Source organism: Botrytis deweyae, assembly GCF_014898535.1.
Source record: "Botrytis deweyae strain B1 chromosome Unknown BDEW_016, whole genome shotgun sequence".
In the NCBI taxonomy this organism is placed as follows: domain Eukaryota; kingdom Fungi; phylum Ascomycota; class Leotiomycetes; order Helotiales; family Sclerotiniaceae; genus Botrytis; species Botrytis deweyae.
The window spans coordinates 21,000-38,911 of NW_024066223.1; the positions used below are offsets into that span (position 1 = coordinate 21,000).

General features: G+C 42.3%; 5 protein-coding genes across 5 annotated transcripts; 4 read left to right on the forward strand and 1 right to left on the reverse strand.

Moving 5' to 3' along the window:
* Positions 1 to 429: 429 nt before the first annotated feature.
* Positions 430 to 2,163, forward strand: EAE98_007009 (uncharacterized protein; the record flags this gene model as incomplete). Its single annotated transcript, XM_038954632.1, has 2 exons — positions 430 to 662; positions 720 to 2,163. 2 exons carry the CDS (start codon positions 430 to 432, stop codon positions 2,161 to 2,163), a joined length of 1,677 nt encoding a protein of 558 aa, XP_038808774.1.
* Positions 2,164 to 5,741: 3,578 nt separating this feature from the next.
* Positions 5,742 to 10,184, forward strand: EAE98_007010 (uncharacterized protein; the record flags this gene model as incomplete). The annotated part of the gene is made up of 8 exons (XM_038954633.1): positions 5,742 to 5,817; positions 5,893 to 6,711; positions 6,759 to 6,811; positions 6,859 to 7,812; positions 7,872 to 8,306; positions 8,359 to 8,423; positions 8,480 to 9,185; positions 9,252 to 10,184. The coding sequence occupies 8 exons, from the start codon at positions 5,742 to 5,744 to the stop codon at positions 10,182 to 10,184; spliced, it is 4,041 nt and encodes a 1,346-aa protein (XP_038808775.1).
* Positions 10,185 to 10,398: 214 nt separating this feature from the next.
* On the reverse strand, positions 10,399 to 11,809 carry EAE98_007011 (uncharacterized protein; the record flags this gene model as incomplete). Its single annotated transcript, XM_038954634.1, has 7 exons — positions 10,399 to 10,727; positions 10,811 to 10,900; positions 10,961 to 11,110; positions 11,164 to 11,230; positions 11,278 to 11,296; positions 11,355 to 11,495; positions 11,562 to 11,809. 7 exons carry the CDS (start codon positions 11,807 to 11,809, stop codon positions 10,399 to 10,401), a joined length of 1,044 nt encoding a protein of 347 aa, XP_038808776.1.
* Positions 11,810 to 12,426: 617 nt separating this feature from the next.
* Positions 12,427 to 15,509, forward strand: EAE98_007012 (uncharacterized protein; the record flags this gene model as incomplete). The annotated part of the gene is made up of 3 exons (XM_038954635.1): positions 12,427 to 14,151; positions 14,202 to 14,831; positions 14,877 to 15,509. 3 exons carry the CDS (start codon positions 12,427 to 12,429, stop codon positions 15,507 to 15,509), a joined length of 2,988 nt encoding a protein of 995 aa, XP_038808777.1.
* A 940-nt stretch (positions 15,510 to 16,449) lies between these two features.
* EAE98_007013 (uncharacterized protein) lies at positions 16,450 to 17,837 on the forward strand (the record flags this gene model as incomplete). The annotated part of the gene is made up of 5 exons (XM_038954636.1): positions 16,450 to 16,639; positions 16,697 to 16,945; positions 17,000 to 17,119; positions 17,183 to 17,529; positions 17,586 to 17,837. 5 exons carry the CDS (start codon positions 16,450 to 16,452, stop codon positions 17,835 to 17,837), a joined length of 1,158 nt encoding a protein of 385 aa, XP_038808778.1.
* Between the last annotated feature and the right edge of the window lie 75 nt (positions 17,838 to 17,912).

Here is a 17,912-nt window from a genome sequence, read left to right on the forward strand (position 1 = left end):
GCGAACCAAAGGGGATATCATGTGTATGATTGAATGGTACTTAATATACCTAGATAATATCTGGTATCATCGTACTACTGCTTTATATACCTGGGCTTTCCCATTTCGACTCTCGTTTTCTGATTTGATTTGATTTGATTTGATCTTCCTAATCGTCTATGTTTATGCTTATGCACGTGATTCCCCTTTGTTGTGCAGGGCTCTTGAGTGTATTTTTGCGTTCATTCCTCATCTAGCAATTTCACAACGCTCTTCATTCATAAGCGTGTACTTAATTCGTGGTCCATACCTACACGCCAAGTCATTCACTGTTGGGGCGTATCTAAGATTGGGCGTGTTGATTTTTTATTTAATCTCCGCTAATCGCTAATCTTACTGTACCGCATTCAAACACATTTTATTTAAGCTCCGTCGCACGAGAAAAATAAAATGGGCGAATTTGACACTTTGGTCAAAGCAACTATTATGGATTCGTCGTCTAAAGTCAGGAGTGAGAAGGTGTGGCCGTTGAAGGAGATCAGAGAGTTGGTGGAGCAAGGTCACGCGATTGTTATATCAGAGGGATATGTGTTGAAGTTGGACGCATGGCTTAACCGTCACCCCGGTGGTGCAAAAGTTATTCTACATGTTGTGGGAAGAGATGCTACCGTTGAATTGGATGCGTGAGTGGTTGATATAAGCAGGATTGAGAATAAATTATAGTAGCTGACTATTTCTAGATTTCATAGCAAGGAGGTCAAGGCCCAAATGGTCCGTTATCGAATTGGTAAATTGGAAGAACCATGGGTAAACATTATACCCCCAATTCAACGGCAATCACTTCGGATACCAGAGAATGAGGTCGAAAAAGAACCTTCAACACCTATCACCGAAATCCCTTTGGTTGATGTCAGCGTCACCGAGAATCTCTTAGCTGTACCGCGTCAAGCAAATCCGGACAGTGATGCGAGCTCCATTGCCTCTTCCGTATTCGATGAAGAGGGTTTACGACTTCGAAATCGAACGGAGGGAAGTTCAGTTCATTCCGAAGAGATTCCCGACCTGGAAACCAAGATGATGGACGCCACAGAACTGGAGACCAGATTCCAAGCTCTAATTGCGAGATTGGAAAATGAAGGTTTATACGACAGCAAGCTATCGGCGTATGTAACGGAAATTCTACGATGTACGATTTTATTTTCTCTTTCAATGGTTTTTCTTCGCATGGAATGGTATGCTACCAGTGCAGCATTCCTCGGCATGTTCTGGCATCAAATCGTCGCCACGGCACATGACGCAGGTCATTTGGCGGTAACCCACGATTATAACATCGATTTCTTAATCGGTGGTGTGGTTTTGAATTTTTGCGGTGGACTTTCGATAGGCTGGTGGAAACGCAATCACAATATTCATCACATTGTTACGAATTCGCCCACCCATGATCAAGATCTTCAAATCCTACCCTTCATCGCCATTTCGCCGGTATTCTTCGATTCTTTGTACTCGACAGCTTCCGAATGTATCATGCACTACAACTGGTTTGCAAAGTTCATGGTCCCAAAACAAGCATGGACATACTATTTCCTCCTCTCGGTCGCACGTTTCAATCTCTACTATCTCGCCTGGGACTTTATCCTCCGCGATCTCGGCACCAAACTCCACCGTAAACAACGAATTTTCGAGCTCGTCGGGCAAATCTTCTTCTGGACTTGGTTTGGATATTTCCTCGTCTACCGCAGTATCCCTACCAACTCTCAACGCATCATTTTCTGTCTCATCTGTCACATGATCACCCTCCCACTCCATCTCCAATTAACCGTCTCCCACTTCTCCATGTCGACCGAAGAATCAGAACCAAGCGAACACTGGATCCAACGCATGTTCCGCACAACCATGGATGTAGACTGTCCTACGTGGATGGATTGGTTCCATGGCGGTCTCCAATTCCAAGTCACCCATCATTTATTCCCACGCATGCCGAGACACAATTTACGTAAAGCGAGTGGATACGTGAAGGAATTCTGCGCGGAAACGGGATTGAAATATGAAGTCTACGGGTTTGGAGAGAGTAATGGGAGGATGCTGGATAGACTTGCGGAGGTGGCCAGACAGGCGAGGTATTTGAAGGATTGTCAGGATAGTATTGTGAGCAAGGGGGAGTATTTGCATGGGCATTGGGATTGAGTGTGTTTTTGCTTGTTTGTTTCTGTGGATGTGAGCATGGCATGGCATTGCATTGCATTTTATGGATGCTTCTTGATGGTGTTTTGATGCGAAAATGGGGATGGTGCATATGTATGTCATGGGCGTTGGTAGATTGTCATAGATTATAGTCGTATATAAGCATATAATGCATAATGTTCATACATCATTCAACCCCATCTCTCATCGATATCAATCTAGATCTTCACCAAGTCATGAGATAAAGAAATACCTCGACACTAAAAATCACAAACGCCGTGTTTCATCCCTCAACTCTACATCTTCTAGGAAAGGATCTAAGAATTCGTGTCCATAATCCGCCTCACGATCCCCCATCTTCCCACTCCCTCAACATCCAAATCCCGACATCCTAGACCCTGACACCCCAAACCTTAACATCACAAATCCAAACCTCACTCCCTGGTTCCCCGCCCCGCTCTTTCTCTACCCCATCATCCCATCACCTCATCCCGGTTTGCGCACGTACTTATCTCCGGCATCCCAGTATCACCAACATCCCACTTCCATCCCTCATTCTGTTTCCCATGCTGCTTCCCATTCTATTTCCCATTCTGGTTTGTCTGCTTCTATTTTTGTATTTACTTATCTTATCTTCACTTAACTTTGTTCTGTATTGTTTTATAACGTTCACTTTACTTATCCTTGGGGTTTTCGGTATCACATCCGCAGTGATTTGGTTTTGTGGTTGTCTATTGGTAGGAGAGATTAGGAAGTAGTGTGTCTGGGAAGGATTGGCGATATGTGTGTACTTAGCTGGGCTATAGATGGGAAGGAGACGTAGGCTTAGCTCTCTTTTTCGCGGTAAGATGGAGAAGATGGGTTAGTTAGTGTCGAGATATGGAGAGTATATTCCTTTTGCTATTATTGTTGAAAGTTATAGGAATGAGAAAAGAGAATTGATGGTTTGGGAGAGTGGAATAGGTTGGGATGCTGGGGCTTCGATTGAAGGAGTGTTTTCTTTGCAGGATTTTGAGGAGATTGGGGGAAGATTGTGATGAAGTTGGTGGGATCATCTGCTTTAAGAAGCGGAAAGAGATAGGAAGGCGTGGGATGGGATAGAATTGTGGATTCATAGGTAGGTTTTCGATATCCCGCGGAATGGATGTTTGAGGACTGTAAGTGTGTGGCATCAGATCTAGGTAAAAGCGGTATTTTTGCAGTCAAAGTCATTGCCAGTCAAATGGATGAGTCGTCTATGAAATCTTCAGTGTACAGGGTTATATACCTGTGGTAGTTGATGCACCACGGCGCAGAGTATTCTTAGGGTTTAGAAACTGCAGAGTATGATATTAGGATAAAGATCCATCATTAAGATTCTTTTTATTAGAGGTCTTCGAGTGAAAAGGTATAAAGTTTTGCGGGTGCGCGCAGAAAATTCATGAATGATGTCGTCTAAAGCTAGAGAGATATCATGAAGTTCTTCTGGGGAACTCCATTTTGTAAGCAAGTTCGCATGCTGATGGATTAAACCAAGGTGGAGAGTTAGGTAAAGCTTCCTATTCTAGAAAGAAATAGTCTCATTTGACTTCGTGTTAAGTAACTTTACCAAAGTTGATTAGTGTTATCATGTATTCGTATCGGCTTTAAGATTTTCAGGGTCTGTGTATTTTCCCTTAGTAACATGAAATTGTGAGATGAATATTTGAAGTCGGATAACATTTCGAGCAGTATCGAAGGGTCTTCTAGTTGGAGTTTCTAAGTACAGATATCGTGCCTCATTGAATGAGTATTCAAGATATGAGTAAGTCCTTCGAGGTCTAGCTTGTAGCTACTCGCGGGCTGGTATGGCTATTTGGTCGCTGTTTCGATGGTATCACCGCTTCAATTCTTTTGACTCAGTCAGAGGTACCATTTCATGTTGTTTCATCTCTTCCCCGTGGAATAATTTTTGTTGGCGTGGTTCATTTTGTTGGGATATGAGATTTGATGTGATGACAGACCTTTAGTGAGAGATGATAGAAGATCATGAAAATGTTATACAGGAAGAGGAATCTACAGTAACCGGGCACAGATAGTTATCGAACACTAAAATCACATCAAAACTCATATAAATTATTTATATATTTTTCAATAAAATCCTTAACTTTTTTCAATTATTTTTATATTATTCTATTTATATTTAATTGAAATTTAAAAAAAAATAGTTTATTTTTAGGATTTTTATTTATTATAATATCTATATAGAAAGTTAATATAAATTAGAATTATTGAGATTTACTAATAAAATAAGCGAAAATCAAGAACTTTTCTTTTGATTCAAATTCGATTTAATAAATAATAGTATTCTTATATTCCAAAATTATAAAAATTATAAATTCTAGGTTTTTTATTATATAATAAAATCATATTCAAAATTCTGATTGATTTTAATGATTTTAAATATTTCTTTTTCATTTATATAAATAGAGCAAAATGCCTATTTTTGGTGTGATTTTGGTGTTCGACAACTATCTGTGCCCTAGTACTGTACTGTAACTCGTGTTGATCTCATAAGTTCAAGCTCTATAACCTGAATTGATAAGGGGAATGATCTCTGATCTTGTAATTGAAAGTGTCGTAGGGCGATGTCAGTTGCGCGAGTGCCCTAGGCTTTACATTCTCTTAGTCTCATTCTATGGATTCGATATTCAATTTTCTTGACATAAGAGACCTCGAATACTGGGCCTCGGATTTCATGGTTGCATTGAGGATAAGCTGATAATCTTCGAAATCCATAATTTAAAGAAACGAAGGACACTCGTTGAACAACTCATGATCAAGATTTAAAAGCTCTCATGCTCGAGAACATTTCATAGGATGAACAACCGTGAAGAGAGAAGAGTAGAGAACATTAACTGTATGTTCCAAATTTGATCGACAAATCTGAGCTGATCTTTAAACAGGGCAAGTTGAAAGGCTCTTAGTATTCTCAACTGTCCTCTGTGGAAGAAAATATGTATGAACGATTGAAATGACAATATTCCAAAGGTTATCTTTTCATTTTATAGACATACATCGGACTTTCGTTAACGGTCTCCATCATTGTAAGATTACATACTCTTTCCTCATGAGCATTCTCATAGTGGTATACCTTTGGTGAAGTAAAGTCGAGGACCAAACATGTATCGTATTGTAAAACAGAGTACATATTTTCAAAATGGCAAGTTATTATCAATGTACAAATTTCTCTTGATAATATAAAGACACACCTCGGATGTGGATGTCAATGATATTGGCTTTCACCTTTACAGTTTATGCTCTCCCAGGGAGAGACTCTTAGCCCATCGAATTCATATAGTCTTGGATAGGTACCTACTCGTCGTGGCAATTCACTTTAGGCAAGAGAGAGATCACTAGCTTCCTTTTGAGACCTTTAAAAAGCTCCTTTGGATCTCCTTCTTCTGTCTTTCTTCTTCCTTATTACACAATATCTTATTTCGTGATTTCGTTATATCTTTTATGTTCAATCCCTTTCAACACATTATCAATATCCACTAAGACAAGTTTGATTCGACTCCTTTACATGTTGCTTACACCGATCCCAATCACTGAAGACAGTCATGGCATCTCTGCCACGATTTGAGTTCCGCAGAAGATTCGCACAACTATTTGAAATCGATCCTAGCTTGACAAACAGTGAGTTCAATTACTGGCCAAGATAGATTCAACTCTTCCTTACCATCTAACTTTAATACTAACTTCATCCCAAAGATGAAGCATACACGATCCTGGAAGCGAATTCTTTTGACGTGCCCAAGACCTGTCTCGAAATAGCTAAAAAGACGCAAGGATCGATTCAAGAGAGAGAGTTTTGGATCCCGAAGAGGACCTTGGAACAATTGGAAGTCAGTGAAAGACCGGAGAAGAAGGTCAAATCAAGTCAGACACCAGAACAGAGTCGGCCGAACATTATTGACAATGACAAACTGCCAGATGAAGAGGTTGAAGATTCGAGGATCCCACAAGTGAAGCCAAGAGAGATCATTGAGATTGATGATAGTGACGATGAAATAAAGCAAGAAATCATTGTTGACGATGAGCGAGATATTGTTCAAAATGACACAGAGGCTTGTGCCAAAGAAGTGGATCATGCTGTCACTGGCGCGAAAAGAGAATTCTCGGATATCGAGATATCTGGTGAATCGGATGTCGACAAGGGAAGCTCTGAAGATGAATCTGACTCAGAGATTGACTATGGTAGCCAGCAATCAAGGTCTGGCTTCGATTCTCACATGAGGTCTCTAGAAAAACTTAAGTCAGCCGAATCAATCAGGTCAATCAAGCCAATTAAGTCGAAAACGCTTGCAACTCGATTCGTTGCAAAGGTAGCTGGCAACCTCTTCAATAGAGAACTCATGACTATCAAATTAAACAAGGATCAAACGCTAGCGAGATCGGGCTCCAAGGAATATCATGAAGAGATTTTATCAGCTCACAGTTCCGCGGAGCAATTTCTTCGTGAAAGCAGGGAAAATTTGATCGAGTGTCAAGCTAAGTGTCGAGCTGGAGACAGCATTCTGGTTCAGGATGGTAAATATCCATCTCCTTTTTCTTGATCAAAGGCTGACCCCAAGAAGCTGAAATTGAGTCCAAAGTTCATTGTGCGCTCATTGTATATTTATATAAAGAAGTAAGTTGACTCTATAACTCAAGATTTGAGCGACCTAACTTTGCAAGAATGAGGAACCAATGGCCCACATACGGTATTTTGAAAGGGGCTGTGATACCATAATTGGAGAAATGGCCAGTCCAAGGGTGCTTTTCGTGTCTTCCAGATGTGCGAATATCTCGAAGGCCGAGATAAGAGCCAAAATCAGAGTCGACTTCCGTGGAAAGCCCAATGACATCAATGACCCAGCAATCGATCTGGTCGAAGAAGAGTATCACAGAAGCCCAGACAGATACTTTTATCGACTGCACTGCGATGATTCGCTCCAAAGATTTTCTGAAGCCAAGGCAATAGCGACACAAGGGGAAGGATCTCTTTTCGAGGAATGCGAGTGCTGCGCCCTCAAAAGAATCAAATATGAGGAGAATCATCAACTGCTAAGGGTATTGAACTTGAACAAGAAACAAAAATCTGCTACTGGGTTCATTTACAAGGGTACGAAATATCAACTCAAAGACTTCGTTTATTTTATTTCAAAACCTACTTCAAATTCAAAGGGATTGCACCCTTACAATATTGGTCAAATACAGAACATTCGGGTCACCTGCTTGAAAGGTCAGCCCAGTGTCAAGTTAACCGTGGATAATTACGAACGTTACGACGACCACTTTCGGCTTAAGAGATCGGAGGAAATCGAAATGAACATCCCGTTTGCAACCCATGACAATAGAAGAGTATTCCGGTGGAACTCTAAATTGTTAAATCCAAAGGATCTTGACGGCCACTGCTTTGTGAGGCACATAGAGCAAATCGAAGATCTAGACATTTATAAGGACCTCGATGACACATTCTGGGTTCAGGAATATATTCCTCACGACTTGGAAAAAGATTCAATTACAGTCGAAGACTTAGAGCTTATGCCTAAAGAACATTTGACGTTTTCAAAAGGAAATGAACAGAGGCTCGAGAGAAAAAGAAAGCAAGAAATGACTAAGATGGATGGTCCAAAGTTGAATACTCTGGTGGGTTCATATTATTCCTTTCCAGACTTTTTCAATATGAATACTGATCAAATGGCAAGGATATCTACAGCGGCGCAGGTGGACTTAGTAAAGGCTTGCACGAAAGCGGAGTAGTGGGGACTAGCTATGCCATTGAGTCTGATACCGCGGCATGTAGAACTTTTGCGAAAAACTCCCCAGGCGCAAACGTATACAATTGCGATGCAGGCGAGTTTTTAGAAAAAGCGATGCAGATTGACGCGGGACTCGTTGAAGATATCTCGCGTGAGATAAATGGAACTGAGATGCCTTCAAGAGGCGATATCGATATGATTATAGGAGGGCCACCTTGCCAAGGATGGAGTAGAGCAAACCGTCAGAATAACCCTAAAAAGCTACTGAAGAACCCTATCTGTCCTATGAGAGAGTCAATTGCCACATTCCTCTCTTACGTGGAGTTTTACAGACCCAAATATTGCTTATTGGAAAATGTCACTGGCCTAAAATACCACCCGGTAGGTGTCTCAGAATATATCGTCATTTTGAATATTGCTAAAATCATGATAGCTCAACGGTAGTGATATTCCGAATTATCCCTCTGACGAGAGCCCTTTGACAGGCGGTGCAACAAAGTGAGCATATACTCCAAGAAATCTTCAAGGTTGGATGCAACTAACAAAAACTAAAGATTTATCTTCCGACTTTTTACATCCTTAGGATATCAATGTCAATACTCAACTCTGCAAGCAGGTACCTATGGTGTACCTTCGTCTAGAAATCGTGTAATATTCTGGGCCTCTCAACCAGGGTACAAGCTCCCGAAGTTTCCTGAGCCGACACATGTTTTTAATCGTATTCCCAAAGATGCCCCTTATATCAGGAGATCAGCCCCGCATCGACCACTTACTATACAGCATTGTATATTAGACTTACCTCTATGGGAGTTTGAAAATCCTCACAAAGAAATCCAGCAAACGCCAGAGCAAAAGTCTAGCCAAATAAACCGTGGTAAGACTATTGCTCAATACTCGATCTTGAATAATCAAAAACTTGTCGGTTCAGAAAAGCAAGACTATGCCTCCCCATATTTATGTGAGTTTCAGAGGCAAGCGCGCAAATCTGTTCCCGACCAGCTTCTGCATAATCATGTAACGGGCAGGATCTCGGTGAAACAGGCCGAGCGAGTGTGCAGCATTCCACTCGAAGCTGGTGCCGATTACAGGAGAATGAATGAGGCATTGTTGCCCAACAAGCTGAGGAAAGAATCAGAGAGATGTCGGAGAAATGTTGATTACCGGAATCGAAAGTTGGAGGGAAGATTTGGAAGACCGTCTCTTGATGAGATCTTCAAGATAATGACTACGGCGATGGATCAATATTCGACGAACAGTTGGGTACGTTCTCCGCAGTTTTTCCCAAGAGCTGACGATAGTTTGCAATGCTGACGAGAATTATACCAGATGCTCAATCCGAAGTTACATAGGCCATACACACTAAGGGAATTAGCTAGAGCTATGGGCTTCCCAGATAGCTTCATATGGGATTTAGAAACCACAAAAGTGTCCGATGCTCTCAAACAAATCGGTAATGCTGTGCCACCTCCATTTGCACGAGCACTCGGAAACGAACTGCGGAAAGTTTTACAAGGATGGAATACCAGCAGAGAAAGCGAAGATGACGAAGATATCGTGGATCAAGAATATAATGCAATTGATGACCAAGTCGACCAATATTTGGACATGGTTGAGGAGATAATGGCTCGGAGTGAAACGGATTCTGATGAAGAGATCGACGATCTTGTAATCGAACAACTCAAAAAAGAATTCAACCGAAGCACGGACGATCTAACAGACGCTGGAAGCGAAGACGAGAACGAGAAAAATTCAGACATAGACAAGGAAGTGTCAGACGATAGTGACATAGATATTGACGCAGATATGAAAGACCAAGAAGATCAAAAGGATCTTGAATCCGAGGACGAGGACGAGGATGAGGAGAATTGGAACACAGATGAGGAAATTTCAAGTAAGGGTGATGATGATCCTGACTCCAAGAACGAGGACGCGCAGAATCTGGATACAGATGAAGAAATTTCAAACGAGAGTGAAGTGGAAGTTGACGAAGACTCGGAAGATCAGGAAGATCAAGAAATTCTTGGATTCGATGACGATAGCCAACAGAATTTAGATACAGATGAGGAGGTGTCAGGAAGTGACGTGGATGTTGATCGAGATATGAAAGACCAAGATGTAGCATCCGCGGACGATGAAGATATGATTGAGGATATGGACTCGGAAGAAGAATCTTTGGTCAACACTAAAATGCAGAGGGAGGAAAGAATCCACACTGGAGGAAGCAGGGATGACGCAATTGTGATTGATGATTCAGAATGATGGTTTGATGCTGGATTTTAAAAAGTATTAAGGGATATTTTGCGACATTTTGCGACATTTTGCAGCATTGTTGATCGGGGCATTTGAATTTAATTTCTAACATAGATCTCTTGAACTTATTTATCTTTACAAAATTGAATCTTAAGCACAAAAAAAATCATCGTGAGACTTTGAAGGAGATTGATGAGTGCTCATGTATCTCATTCTCCAGTTATCAGACGTCGTACTGCAACTTCTTTTCGCCGATTGGCATGTAGGTTCTGAACCACATGACTGCTTGAGAAAATGCAGCCCGCTTTGCGTAGACTTCGTCTCTACTCAGTGAACCTTTGCTTGGCAGTCTAACAGCGAACGCATATTCAACACCCGAGAACAGGTTCATTTGCCAGGGGACTCTTGGTGGCAACTTGCCCGACTTGATGGCATCTTTCTCTGCGCTGGTTGTTATAACCATGTCGATAAGTTCCTTCTCTTGTTCGTGGCGAGTTCGTACGTCAACCGATCGATCGTCCCATGCCTGAGCGAGAGATAGTGGTACTTGGACTAGAGTCATTCAAAGATATTAGATACTGAATAGATAAAAGAGAGCTGAAAGCTGCAGGAACATATGAAACACTCATTCTCACTTGTTCCATATGCTGATGTTTTCAAACGCCCAGGATGAGCCATGAACGCGGCTTCGATACGACAAGGACGCTCTTGGATCAAGTTCATGACTAGAGAAGTTAGCATGTGCCTTGGAATTCCAATAGGTCTCACTGAGGAACTGAACTGACGTGGAAGGGCACCACCGCTGTATCCCACTCCACCGACTTGGGTACAGTTTCGATTATTTCGAAGGTAGTCCAAGGCGTTCTTGATCATGGAGGCTCGTTTTCTCTCACTTGGCTCGCTACTAGGATCTCTGGTCTCCCATGGGCCGGAGTCTACTAATATAATCAGCTCTTGCCAGACACGAAGAAGTATTTCTACTCAGAACCTTCTATCTTTTGATCTATCTTTTGATGCTTGCCCCAATAGTTAATAATTATAGTGATATAACCGGCCTAAAACTTGTTAGATTATTTAATCAAGCCAGAGCATTGAAGTGTACCTTGGCAAATTCATCTGCACTTTGTTTATTGTTAGAATTTGGTCTCGTTGTCAAATTACGTGTACACGGGAACTCACAGAGCGCGATTGCTCGGGGCTATACCTGAGCTACCAGAAAAATAAATGAGGCCCTGACGTTTCTTGAGGTTCTCGGAGGTGGGCTCTGCAATGTACACGACATCCCCTTTCAGTACAGCATCTTCAGATCTTGGTCTCACGCTATAGAAAAGGTCAGCTGATGTTATTGGTGGAATGAGGCCTGCTGTGTATGATAAGGGTGCCTACATTTCAGAATTACCTGTAAAAACGTCTGTGGTTCTAAGAATTATATTTGCCGAATTTCTGCGAATTTCGGTAACCCTTGAGGATAGACGATTGGAAATCTGATCCCAGAACGGGGAAGCAATGGTCCAGGCCGCGTAGACTACTACTATTACTGTACTCCAAAACAAAATATTTCGGATTCCCAATTTATTCCCACTAGCCTCAATAGGCTCAGAATCGGGCACCTCATAGAGATCTAAGCCGCTCATAGTTATATCAAATCGATAGATCAGCTACAACTTGAGGAGAACAGATTTATATAAATCGGTAAAATCTGATATCGTTCGTCGTCTAGATTATGAACATAATCTGAGAAGGATTTAGGGACAGAAGTGTATTTCGTAAAAGAATACATAGTGTACAGAATGAGCTGCAATTTTACTAGATAATAGAATACAATGAATAGGAAATAAGGAACAAGGAATCAAAGTGTTCCGTTTTCGTCAAACGAAGCTTGTATGCCTTGATATTAAGGGACAAGAGCTCCCGCTAGTACTAAACAAGTATAGCGCTACAGGCACGTGATGAGTATACCCTTTCTTCAAAACAGCTCATGTGGCTAGAGATAATTCGTTGCAAAATAACTCAGAACTCAAATATATGGTTCCTTACATTGAAGAGATTCGGAAAGACATCTCGTAAGAACGAGATATGACTATCGATCGATACTCGCACGGGATACGATATGATTGGTTACCGTAGCCTTTGATTAGCGAACACCTTTATCTCAAATCACTCCACATCACCACCCAATTTTGATACGTGTGAACGAAATTACCGGAGCCTCGTTACTAATGATCTCTCCTAATTACCTCGATAAAACTCGATGGCGGTAGAGAATGTAACAAATTCTCAAGGGGCGGGATCTCGGACGGCGGGAAACGAGGAGCAACTTATCAGATCACCTGAACAAGATAATCTCAAGCAGCTTACCGCCCAATCCGCAGACGAGCTCCCCAAATCTGTACCGGCGATCAAGGATTCGAAACAACTACGAACGCCTTCACCAAGTCCGCCTCCACTGTGTTCATCACCATCTCAGGTGCCTGTGAATGAGTCGCGGCCTGGGAATGCAGATGAAACCCCACTTGTGCAAACTGGCAATAACAGTTCTGGAGCTTTCCATAATTTGGGGAACTTTCCCTCTTTTGCCGAGCACAATGGAACAGGTGAATTGACTTCACCGCCTCCCATATCGAAGTTTCCACCGCCTTCTGATCAATTGGATGACATCGCAGAGGAAAAAGTTGAGAATCACCGGAAATTGTCCTTGAAGGGTTCTGGGGAAGAAAAGGTTCTTAAACTATCAGCTGCTGAGATGACGGAATTAGCATCGGCTCCTGAATCATTACCAATGGTTTCGCCCAGCAAGTTATTGACTCCCGATACAAGCCAAGGCAATGCCGAAGAACAGGGGCCTAAAAGATCCGGTTCTGACGTATCTCGCATGGAGCTTGACGACCGACCGTCTGAATCGACAGATCGTCGTAATATTGTTACACCGGAATCTGTAAAATTCTCTGCAGACATTAATGGTGAGAAGCGAGGCTATCCAGAGGTAATCCAGGCCAATGCTAGTAACAGAAGGCCCACGATTTTACCCTCTTCCCGGGCCTTTAGTGCTCAGCCGCCACCAACTCAATGGCCATCATACTCCAAGCCAAATGCCGTTCCGACATCACCAAAGAAAAAACCATTTTATATTGGCCGCGGCCCTGAATCATTAAACCTCAACCTCGAAGGGTCCATTGTGACTAATGGAGCGAGCAAATCCTCACAATTGCCAGACATTCCACCACCATCGCCAATACCCCAATCGATTCCTCTGCCTCCGATGTCAATTCCTACTTATCTACAGCTCGAGCTTTCCGCTACAAGGCCATCGCCTTTGTATATATATCGTTCAGCTTCGACAGAATTTCCTTATGAATCGTCAAAAGTTAAATTTGAGCGTTTATTGAATTTTTTGTTATTACCGCCACAACTTGAGCAGGTCCTATTCTTTGGATCTTTCGCATGTCTTGACGCCTGGCTCTATACCTTTACCATTTTACCTTTGCGATTTTTCAAAGCTTTAGGCATTCTTATTTCATGGTGGGGTCATGTCCTAGCCAAGGAATGTCGCTTCATTAGTGGTTTTATTTATCATGGTACCAGCCGGATGTGGCATCGACGAAATGAACGTCGCAGTGCCGATTCTCTTTCGCCCACGAGGAGTATGTCACGTCCTAGTAGACCTTCGGTGTCAACAACAACCTCATTTCAGTCTCAAGCTGGAAGGCCCTCTGAAACCTTCAGGCGTACTGGTACTACTGAGACTACTCCAAGATTAAACGGTGAGCGTAGACCAAGACCAGGTTGGGCCCGTAGACATCGACGCATGAAATCTCAACCGTCTTCATTATCTTCATACAACAAAGCAGATCTTTTGCAAGGTGCTGTAATAATTTTCAGTTCATTCTTCTTAATGAAGTTAGACGCAAGCAGGATGTATCATAGTATTAGAGCGCAGTCAGCAATTAGACTGTATGTTATATATAATCTTTTAGAGGTAGGTCAGTCCGTCCAGTCTGGAAAGCTTGGTAGCTCATTTTTCAATAGGTCTTTGATCGCCTTGCCGCAGCGCTAGGCCAAGACATTTTTGAATGCTTATTTTCCGATGAAACGCTAGAAAGAAATAGTGATGGAAGGAGTAAGGTATTGCGACCGCTTGGCATGTTCATACTTGCTCTCATATATAATGTTGCTCATGCAGCAGCATTGTTTACCCAGGTCGTCACCTTGAATGTTGCTGTAAATTCGTACTCCAACGCTCTCTTCACTCTATTATTATCGAATCAATTTGTGGAAGTCAAAGGGACTGTGTTCAAGAAGTTTGAGAAGGACAACCTCTTCCAGCTCACATGTGCCGATGTTGTGGAAAGATTCCAGTTGTGGCTTATGCTAATGATTATTGCATTGCGAAATATTGTTGAAATGGGTGGCTTCAGCAGCATGGCATCATCGGCATCAGAAGCAACCAGTCCTTTACGTACAAGCTCAATGCTTCCAAACAGCTTTACTATTCTTCCAGTATGGTCAGGCGAAGTTCTTTCACCATTTTTCATAGTGATAGGCAGTGAGATGTTGGTAGATTGGATCAAGCATGCATATATCAGCAAGTTCAATGGAGTCAAACCAGCAATCTATCAACGATTCCTCGATGTTCTGGCCAAGGATTATTATACAAATGTAGGTCTTCAATCTCAATTTTTTTATTATGGCTAACTGTTCTAGGCCTTTGTCAACCAAAACCTTATCAAACGTCTTGGTCTTCCAGTTATACCGCTGTCATGTCTTTTTATCCGGGCTGCATTTCAAACATATCACATGTTTCTCGCGACTCATCTTCCTCCACCACTTCCATCAACAGCGACATCCTTATCAGTTGAATCATCTCCAGCAACGACAGCAGCTCTCGAACATTTCGATACCATCGTCCGCAAAGCGCTCGGTCGATCAACATTCGGGTTACCAAACCCAGACTCGACTACACCATGGTACCTACCTAGCACTGACGATGTAATTGCATCTCTTACCATGATTGTCTTCTTTCTCGGTGCATTCTTTGTTCTCCTCGCCTGCAAACTCGTTCTTGGAATGCTCTTACTAAAATTCGCACGTAATCGTTATTCTACCATGAAAAGGCGTGAACATCGAAGCTACGAGACTGGCGGAAAGAGAGTAGGTGGCTGGGGTATGGTAGAAGTCGATGATGATAAGAAACGATGGATTTATGATGATGACCCGGAGACATTGAAGAAGTTGAGAGAAAAGGAAAGGCTGGCGAGAGATAAGGAGAAGGTGGGAGCCGTACATGATTTTTCTAAAATTAGTAGATATGAGATGGCGGCGAAGAGAATATGGTGAAATTAGAGGTATACTTCTTTTATATAGAATGAGGATATGAAGTATACAATTTCTCCCGGCAGCTATATGACACATTTTGTGGGTTGTGTAATGAGACCGGCTCCCACATCAGTTGTCCAACCAACCAATCTTTCATTCAACAATGATCCTGCTTGTGTTTCCTTACCGTTATGCGTCCTTAAGGAAATTTAAAGCTGGTTATATCTCTAACGTGCCATCCTTCAGCCATAGATGTAAGTCAAATAGCCAATCTGGTTGCTATCTTACACACTGCTTGCTGAATATGAAATTGTATAAAAATTCAAGACATGCAGAATGTCTATCTCTCCGCGCCTAATTCTCTCCATGAGATGGTCCAATGCAAAATACTAGCAAGGTCTTTTGAAGTAAAAAATTATGTACGTTTGACTCCTGATAGCTTAATTTTGGATAGTTTCGAGCACACATACCGTTTAATCAAGACCGATATAGATTCAATCTTAGGGTTGAAAAACTGTGAAATTTGGATGCAAGAGACTGGATTAAATAAAACAGGAACACACAATGTACAGGTGCTCGAGGAATTCTCGATGAAGATAAAGAACTCGATTACTGAGAATCGAAGAATTCGTGGTAGATTCTCAGGGTATCATAGTCTGTGGGTGGACCCTCTAAAGATGAATGCCGTCGGCAACCGGTGCGGGACAAGTAGAGTGGAACACAGAGTATCACGCTGCTTTTCAGGCGTGTGGAGTACCACGACCCCTAATGAAGTTAATACCAAATGTGGGCCATTCCACCATTCCACCACACCCTTTGTGGCCAGCTGCAGAAGATGGACAGAACATCATAAAAAATCGCCAAACGCACTGATAAGTGATATCCTGCTCTTTTCTGCCCCTTGATACACAAATCCTCTGTCAAATCCACTACCCCCCGCTGTGTACAGACATAAGCTACCATGAGAACGAAAGCACTTGTCGTCAATAGTCCCGGCGGTGAGTTTGTTTATCGCGATGTGGAAGTTAACGACGACATTCGCGATACCGAGGTACTGGTCCAAATTGTAGCAACTGGAATTTGTCATACCGATATCAATTTTAGTCAACATGATATTGATGGGATGTTTCCAGCTATTTTGGGGCATGAAGGTCAGTAATACATAAACACACGTCTGGTATCACATGATAGACTGACGTGTATCCTAGGAGCTGGAATAATCTCCAAGGTGGGATTAAAAGTCACCAATGTAGAAGTTGGAGATTATGTCATTCTCAGTTACACAAGTTGTGGAGAATGCAAGTATTGCATGAGAAAGCAGACGAGCTTTTGCGGTGATTGGGAGCTGGATAATTTCGGAATAGGTAGAGGCGAGGATGGGAGCAAAGCTTATGAAATCCCATCTGAAGAGGAAGGAGGCGGGACGGAAATCACAAGTCACTTTTTCGGCCAGAGTTGTAAGTCATCATCTGAGTTGCCTTAGTCTAGCAACCCAAGTTAATCTTCAACAGGCTTCTCTAACTTTGCGGTGGCGAATGCCAGATGTTGTGTTAGAGTTGGAGGGCCTGGAAGTGATTTGGATCTTTCGTCTCTCGCACCACTAGGTTGTGGTATCATGGCAGGTGCTGGTGGTAAGTTTCTCTAATTGAGCCAACCTTTCTCCCAGAACAGATAGTACTAAAAAGAGAATGTAGCAATGCTCAACGTTCTCAAACCATCCTCGGAAGATATCGTGTGCGTTGTTGGAGCAGGCGCCGTTGGCTTAGCAGCTATTATGGCGCTCAATCTTCTAGAAAGAAAGCCCAGACAGATCATCGCAGTTGATATGCTGGACGAAAGGTTAAAACTGGCCAAGAAATATGGAGCAACACATGTCATCAAACCAACTAAAGAAAAAGGGCTGCAAAGCACACTGAAGCGAATAACAAACTTCGAGGGGATTGATGCTTCGATCGACACCACTGGTAAACCAGAAGCTGTTGCCGACTTATTGGAGGCAACAGCGAAATTGGGAACAGTATGCAGTGTAGGCGTTGGAGAGGTATGTGTCGCTGAATCCCATCCAATCCTTGCCCACAAGTCTGATTGACTATATAGCTTGATGCCGCCGTGTCGATAAACATGTTTAATGCGGTCAACACTGGGCGAAAGTTTGTAGGCTGCTGTATGGGAAATTCATACCCACCTGAATTCCTTCCAAAACTTATTCAAGGCTGGAAGGATGGAATGTTTCCGTTCACGGACTTAATCACGAGGTATGACGCAGAAGATATGGAGAAGGCGAAAGCAGATGTTTTGAGTGGAAAGGCTGTGAAAGCAGTTCTTGTTTGGGGACTTTCCAATGAGTAAACGAGGCGACGCTGGAATCATGTTGGATCACGGCTTAATTCTTATTTAAAGGTATTAAAACGTTATGTACAATAG